Source organism: Hemicordylus capensis, chromosome 2 (genome assembly GCF_027244095.1).
Source record: "Hemicordylus capensis ecotype Gifberg chromosome 2, rHemCap1.1.pri, whole genome shotgun sequence".
NCBI classification, from domain to species: Eukaryota; Metazoa; Chordata; class Lepidosauria; order Squamata; family Cordylidae; genus Hemicordylus; species Hemicordylus capensis.
Window position 1 is genome coordinate 253,212,898 of NC_069658.1, and position 8,068 is coordinate 253,220,965.

Below are 8,068 nucleotides of genomic sequence, written 5' to 3' on the forward strand. Positions count from 1 at the left end.
CCCAAGTTTGAGAACCCCGGGCCTAAGGGGCTGGGGATCAGGAGGACCCTTGAATCTTCTGCAAGGGCTGGAAGTCGTTTAGGTTGGAGTAACATGGAGCTGGAAGCCAGGATCTCCAGGGTTATTGGCTGATTAGAACGTGAGTGTAGGAACCAGCAGCTTCTGAGACGGGAGGAAGAGTATAAATGTCTCCTCGGTAGCTTTCTAGATAAAGACACAGGTTAAAAATGTGTTTAATTGCCTTGTTTTCCCTTAAAGAATGTCCAAGATTTTTAGTTTAGCAGGGGGCCGCAATGAGTTTTCTCTGTTCAAAGATCTGAAGATAATAGTTGGGTGGTTGGCTGATATTTTATTTTGTGTACAGGAGGCCCTCATTATCCCCATATTGCAGTTTCTAGTATCCACAGATGGATCTTTAGAGACCCAGTTTCTTTAGAGACCCAGTTTCTTTAACCATGATACTAAAGAATAGGCTATTTCACCTGTCTGCAGTTTCTGGGCCACCAGAAGTGACTTCTGGTGTCCCTTCCAGTGGCATTTCTGGTCTGGAGCCATTTTGTGCCTCTTGTTGACAGAAACAAAGCTCACGAAAATCTGTGGGAAATTGGCCATTTTTTGTGTGTGGAGGCCTTGCTGCAGAGTAAGGTATTATGCTGTACTCCCTTTTACATTTCGGCTTCCCTCCCATGTTTTTTGTGGATTTTGGCCACCGCCGCCGCCTTTTTTCTTTTTCTTTTTCTTTTCTTTTTGGTGCAGCCACCTAAACCCGGATTCCCATAGGTTTAAGGTTTCATTATTCATGGTTTCCATATTCGCTATTGTAGGTGAGACTGGAACCCCCGCAAATAATGAGGGCTTCCTGTATTATATATTTCCAGCTATGTATGTGGTATTTCATGTAGTAAACCTAAGCAAATGGGTCCCTGCCTCCAAAGCACACATAGTCTAAACTTGGGTAAGGTGGGGGGTGGGGAGCTAACAGAGTGAGTGCCGGGCAGGAGATAAGAACATAAGAACAGCCCTGTTGGATCAGGCCCAAGGCCTGTCGAGTCCAGCATCCTGTTTCACTCAGTGGCCCATCAGATGCCTCTGAGAAGCCCAGAGGCAAGAGTTGTGGGCATGCCCTCTCTCCTGCTGCTGCTCCCCTGCAAAATGATATTGAGAGGCATCATGCCTCTGAGGCTAGAGGTGGCCCACAGCCAACAGACTAGTAGCCATTGATAGACCTGCCCTCTGTGAATTTGTCTAAGTCTAAGCCCCTTTTAAAGCCATCCAAGCTAGTGGCCACCGCCACATCCTGTGGCAGAGAATTCCATAGATTAATTATGCCCTGTGTGAAAAAGTACTTCCATTAGTTAATCCTAAATTTCTCTGCCTTCAGTTTCATGGGATGATGCCTGGTTCTAGTGTTGTGAGAGAGGGAGACAAATAGCATCATGTTGACCAGCTGGTGCCTTGGGCCTGTTGCCCTGCTGCCTCAGGATAGGTAACCACGTGACAGTCTGGGAAGGGTGACAGAGTGAAAATGGGAAGGGAGTTGTAAGAGGGAGATGTGTGGGAGCTGCTGTGTCTGCGTGTCAGGAGAGAAGATGCAAAACTGCATAGACCATGTCAGCTGAGGCTGGGAACCGAACTGATCCAGCTCACTTGAAGGCCTGAGAGAGAGAATCCAAATGCTGTCCCTTTCTCTGATTAAGAGCACAGTAATGCTCTTGCACAGCTTCTGTTCATTTTAATAAGACTTACATAAGAACATGTGATGCAGGATCAGGCCCAAGGTCTATATAGTTCAGCATCTTGTTTTCCTCAGTGGCCCACCAGATGCTTCCAGGAAGCCAACAAGCAGGAGATGGAGGCATGCTGTCACTCCCCTGTAATTGGTATTTGGAGGCATCCTGCCTTTGAACCTGGAGGTAGTCTATAGCAGGGATTCTCAACGATGGGTCCCCAGATGATATTGGACTTCAGCTCCCATAATCTCCAGTCCCAGTGGCCTTTGGTTGGGGATTATGGGAGTTGAAGTCCAATAACATCTGGGAATCCAACGTTGAGAATCCCTCGTCTATAGCCTGTTAGACCTGAATATCCAAGAATTTGTTTAATCCCCTCTTAAAGCCATCCAAGTTGGTGGCCATCACCTCATCTTGTGGCAGAGAAGTCCACAGATTAATGATGGGCTGTGTGGGGAAAAATACTTTCTTTTGTCAATCCTAAATTTTCTGGCAATCAGTTGCCAGAACTTTCCCTGTGGATCTGTCTGCTCCCCAGTCTGCCATCTTTTAATAGGAAGGGCCATAGCTCAGTGGGTAGAGTGCGTGTTTTGCCTGCAGAAGGGTCTCAGATTCAGAGACCCTAGCATCTCCTGTTATAAGGATATCGGGTGACTAGGAACAGGGCTTTGTCTGAGACCCTGGAGAACGCCTGCCAATCAGAGTAGACAGTACTGGGCTAGATGGACCAATGGCCTGACTCAACATAAGGCATCTTCTTCTGTTTATAAGATGAGAATCTCTCACTGAGGTTCTACACTCATCTTGCCTTGTGTCTGAGTGCAAGTTAGGAACATCGGAAGCTGCCATATACTGAGTCAGACCCTTGGTCCATCTAGCTCAGTATTGTCTTCACAGACTGGCAGCGGCTTCTCCAAGGTTGCAGGCAGGAGTCTCTCTCAGCCCTATGTTGGAGATGTCTGGGAAGGAACTTGGAACCTAGATGCTCTTCCCAGAGCGGCTCCATCCCCTGAGGGGAATCTCTTACAGTGCTGCTCACACATCAAGTCTCCCATTCATATGCAACCAAGGTGGACCCTGCTTAGCTAGGGGGGCAAGTCATGCTTACTACCACAAGACCAGCTCTCCTCTCCAAAACTCCATTGTTTCTTCTCCCTTTAGGTCTACCTTGAGGACACCTTTGGTTTGAAGACCCTGGATGCTCGTGGCGACATTGTTTTCTATACAATGCGAGGTGTTGCTCACACGTTCTGGCACTCCAATCGCACGGTCTATGACACTTGCATTGCCAAATGGCTTACGTAGCTGGCAGGAGCCTGGGAAGATGCTGGCGAAGGAGAGAGTCTGAAATGGAGATGCGCTACATTACCTCGTCTTGGCATTTCTCCTTCCAGAGAGAAGAACCCTTTTCTGTTACCTGTAGCTTTTCTAGGATGGTTGCGATTTTCTTTCATAGTGGAAGAAACCTTTTTCCTGCAGGAATTGGCGGGGGGTTGGGGGGTTGGGCTGGCAGGCACTGGGGGAGAAGGGTTTCAGGGTGCTGCATGCGGGCATGGCTCTTCCCTCTTTTGTCGGGTCTGAGCTATAGAAAAGCAACCGCTGGGTTTGTTTTCCATTGCAAAGAAAAGCTGCAAAAGGACAATTCAGCAGTTTACGATGTTTGAGAAAGGATGGCAGATTTGGAAGGCGCTGAGTTTGGCAAAGAGACTGAAAACAAGGAAACATGGTTACATTTAAATGTAATCAAAGTCAGAGTTCCTAGCTCCAAAACTGTGGCAGAAGTCTATGACATGCTGAAACTGGCAAAACTCTCTTTGAGATTTAGAGCCCTGAAAACTCTGAATTCTCTTGCTGAAAATGTCTTTTAAATTGGAGGTCTTTCTTAAATGTTTCACGTTCTGGCAAGAAAAACCCCAATCCTCTGTTTTTAAAAGGTTTGGAGCAGAGATTTCCAGAAATGCCTGTGAAAACTAGTTCAGAGAAAGCTTTGATAAGCTTGTGCAATTTTGTCTTATAGAACTAGCGTTTTCTGCTCAAATTCTTGCTTTGATGTTTCAACAGAGAGAATGAACCCATTGGCATCCTTTTCCATCATGACATTTTCAAAATTAATGGCAAAACCGTCACCACAGAACAATCAATCACTGTAATTGTTCTGACTTAAAATACCCACCCCCCATCTCTTTGCACAACAAAGCTGGGAGGAACCCAGGATTTTTCTTTAATCCAATAATCGATCAAAATCAGTGCGTTAAACTGTTGACTGAATCTAAAGGCTATAAACCTGTAGACTAGAAGCAAACTTTAAGAATCTCAGGATGAAAACAGAAAATAAGTTAAGATAGAGAATCTTCATAACTTGCTCTAACTTCTGGACTTGGGAGATATTTGTTTACTAATATGTACCTAAACCAAACATTGACAAAAGATGGTTGCTAGCTGGCTTGGGAGAGCTTCTGCTAGGGTAGCCCTAATTTGGAGGGAAAACGTCAGAGCTTCACCATTAAAAGTATTAGCCTTTTATTTTCACCAGATGCAATAGGCCATATGTGATAGGACTGGGATTTAACTTTAACCTCAGAATGGAGTATGAAAAAGGAAATTACTGGAATACAAGATCAGGTGCCATTTAATCTGAGCTAGGTGAGTTTTTGGGAAGATCTCTGATGGGACACTTCCTCTGAGAAATAAGGAATATGGGCAGATGATCTGCACAATAAGGCAATCCAATTCTGGACTGCACCACCAGTGAGGTGAATGGGTCATATTTTGGAAGGTTTCCCCGCACATTTAAAACAAACCAAAAAATCCCTGCATGTAATAAACTAGACGGAAAGTTTTAGGGTAGCCCTTTCCCTGATGAGCATGTTTTATCAAACAGGGAGCTGGTAAAGTGGGAAAACATTCAGAAATGTGACCCAGTCTGAAGCAGTGTTCTCTCTAATTTTTTTTAATCTGTGTGCGGGATGAGTTTTGTTCTGGGCAGCAGTATCAAGGCAGTGTGTGCACATGTGCATTCAGAGTGGGACCTTCCTGATTAAACCTGAGCGGGGTCTAAAATTAACTGAGCAGATATCAAAAAACGTGAGCGCGCACATGCCTTAGAGGGAACACTGGTCTGAAATGGTACCTCTCTGCATTCTGCTACCTCATTCTGTCTCTGATATGTAGATTGGATGCCTCCAATTCATTCTGAGTTTTTTCCCCCCTTTGGTAAGGTGTGGATGGAAGTTGCAGCATTTGTAGCTGAGTACAGACGGTCTGAGCTACTTGGGAAACACGGGCAACATTCAGGCTTCACTAGGCAAGTTAAATGCCCCATAGGCTGCCTGAACTTGTTTTAGTTTTGCAAAACTAACTGAGAAGTTCAGTGCTTCACACTTCCTGTAATGGCTGAACTAATAATTAGAGCTGCAGATTCCTGCTGACCAGGCCAGATGGTGATGTAGTGTGGAATGTTTTCAAGAGCAAAATTGAGCTCTTTCTGCCACAGAGTTGTTGATGGAAAGGTAAATGCCCTGGGTGCCCAGTTGCTGTGAGGGTGCCCAGTTGCCCTTGCACCCTCCTGATTCCCCTTATTATTATTTATTATTATTTATTCGATTTCTATACCGCCCTTCCAAAAATGGCTCAGGGCAGTTTACACAGAGAAATAAATAAGTAACATAACATAAATCAATAAGATAGATCCCTGTCCCCAAAGGGCTCACAATCTAAGAAGAAACGTAAGATAGACACCAGCAACAGTCACTGGAGGTACTGTGCTGGGGGTGGATAGGGCCAGTTGCTCTCCCCCTGCTCAATAAAAAGAATCACCATATTAAAAGGTGCCTCTTTGCCAAGTTAGCAGGGGGATAATTCAGGCCCTTGGCATGAATAGCACTGCTTGATTCTTGAGCAGTAACATGAAGCTATATATGCAGCAATTTGCTGCTCTGCTTCAAGTGAAAACCACTTTGCACTGGGTTAGTGAACTTGGCAAGGGTTGTAATGGGGTAGAAATATGGTATGAAAAGCCTGAGGAAAGACATGGAGCCCTGGTGGATGCAGACACTCCATTTTCTGGAACCTTCTACCAATTTGGTCCAAGATTTCTTCTTCCCTTCCACAGCTATGAGGACTAGAGACTTGGTTTGTTTTTTTTAAGTGAGTGGAGCTCAATATTTAATTATTTTTGCACAGAATACGAACAACTCTGTTTTTAAAGTGTGTCTGTAGAGTAAGAGTAAGAAATTGGTACGTTCTTTGATATTAGATGTGGAGAGGATGGGAGTTTCTGGAGGGATATTAAAGCAAAGCATGCCTCAAACATTTTATGGCACTCTGGAATAATCCACAATACTTTAAAAAAGCCTAGTATCTTGAAGCAGAGAGCAGCCTTCTCTGCTGAAAGTTCTGCCTGCATACACACTACTTGAGCCATACAGTATATGAGAGGCATGGGAAGAATATGTGCAAATGTGGTCATATCCTTACCCATTTGCTTTGGTTTTGTTGGTTTTCATTTTAATATTCTGCTTTTTAACATAGGGTTCATTTCAGAAATGAGTTTGGATTTGGAGGTGGGGTTGAGGACTAAGTGCATATTTACTCGGCAAACAAAAATTGCTTTGGTGTCTCTTTAACAGTTCTAGACTCACACCCCACCCACCCCCGAATCCTGGGAATCTAATGAGGGTGCTGACAATTCCGAGTGATCCCAACTCTGGGTTGCAGAAATGGAACCCAAGTGTAGAGCGAATGACTGTTGAGTTCTATATGGATGTGACCTAAGAGGTTGAGCCAAATGCACTGGAATGTTCTTGCGACCAATCACTGTGCCAGAATGATCAGGCTGGGAAGGCTTATTGGCCCCCACATCAGAAGCGTGAATCCACTCGCAGCGCAGCAAAGCACGAGTGGATGCAAATTTAAAGGTCTGTTAATGCAAAGTGCAAGGAAGTACTGTTACTGAGAGCAACCTTTCTGGGCATGGTGCTGCAGAGGAGGAACAGGATGGACACGTTCCCACGCTCCCCCCCCCACACTCTCACACACACACACTCTCTCTCTCTCTTACACACACACACCTCCCACTACCCTTTATATAGCGCACTCCCAAACCAAGAATCTGATCCCCAGATAGGGGCAGGTTTGATTCTCAAGGTCTGGGGTCACCAGGGACAAAAATTAAATAAATGCAGGGCTAAAACCCCACAAAAGGGGTATTTTGAGTTCACCCTTTCCTTTCTCTGTTCCTTCCTGTGAGGAAAAGCAATGCATGTCAATGTAGTTTTGAAGTCTCCATGAGAAGGAATTTATTTGGGTTTGTGTTAATATTCTGTTTTAGCTTCAGATTCCATCTTCAGAAATGAGTTTGGATTTTGAGATGCAAATAATTAGAGGTGACGTTAGAAATGTGTGCATGAAATGAATGGAGAATTGTGCATCTTGTGGGGTGGGAGGCTTATGTGGTGGCGGGGAGGGGGTCTGATGATAACTTTTTGGCCTCAAAACCATTGTATGGATTGTAGTGGCATAGCTTATGTTTTGGAGGTTTTACTGTCATCCACTTTATAGTTCTGCAACAACATAAAACACCACCACCACCCTGCCGCACTTGCATTTTTGAATTCAGTGTTTTAGAAGGTACTTCAATCTATCTTATTTTGGAGGGGACAAGGAATGGTTTTTGTGCATGAATATTTATTTTATTGTATTGGGTTACTTGAAGTTGTATTTACTGGCTAGATCTGACTTGAATGTGTGGCAATGTGTTAGGGCATTGCTTCTCAAACTTCCTAATGACTTGACTGTGTTTCCATGCCCCTCGAGTTAAAATTGGAGCACCACCATATCAGTCTTGTACTGATGAGGATACAAAGCTGCCTTCTACAGAGTCAGCCCGTGCATTAATCTTGTCCACTATTGCTTGGAAAAGTTAATTACAACATCTTTTTGCGTGGACGTGGTCCCCTGTCTCTCTGAAACTGGCAGACTTAGGTCTTCCTCAGCCCTACCTGGAGATGCTACAGATTGAACATGGGACCTTCTGTGTCTAAAGCACTGCACCCCTAAGCTATAGTCTCATTTCCAGAGCAGACTTTTTAGAATATATGAGAGTAAGCAATACAATACCCACCTGCAGATGAGCTTTGCCCCTCTTGGATTTCTGCACAGGTCACTCTTCTGGAGGTACCTCCTAATTAGGAGGAAGGTGAGCCCAGTGCAGTGACTCATGCAGAGACTCAACAAGCAGCCTCTTCTCTAAGGGCAGGGAATTCTGTGCCTCTGGAATGGTTGAATGATCCCGCTGCATCTGTCACCTCCCACTGCAGAAGCTGATGGGAAGGTGATCC

The 8,068-nt window shown here is 44.8% G+C and overlaps 1 protein-coding gene across 7 annotated transcripts in view; it reads left to right on the plus strand.

The window, feature by feature from the left end:
* Nucleotides 1–7,323, plus strand: part of PPT2 (palmitoyl-protein thioesterase 2) — a 73,123-nt gene extending 65,800 nt beyond the window's left edge. For all 7 annotated transcript variants that reach the window (XM_053295607.1, XM_053295603.1, XM_053295602.1 and 4 more), the window contains exon 9: nt 2,892–7,323. In XM_053295607.1, coding sequence (XP_053151582.1) covers nt 2,892–3,035 — 144 coding nt within the window. In that variant the 3' untranslated portion in view covers nt 3,036–7,323. The remainder of the gene's footprint in view (nt 1–2,891) is intronic.
* The last annotated feature ends 745 nt before the right edge of the window (nt 7,324–8,068 follow it).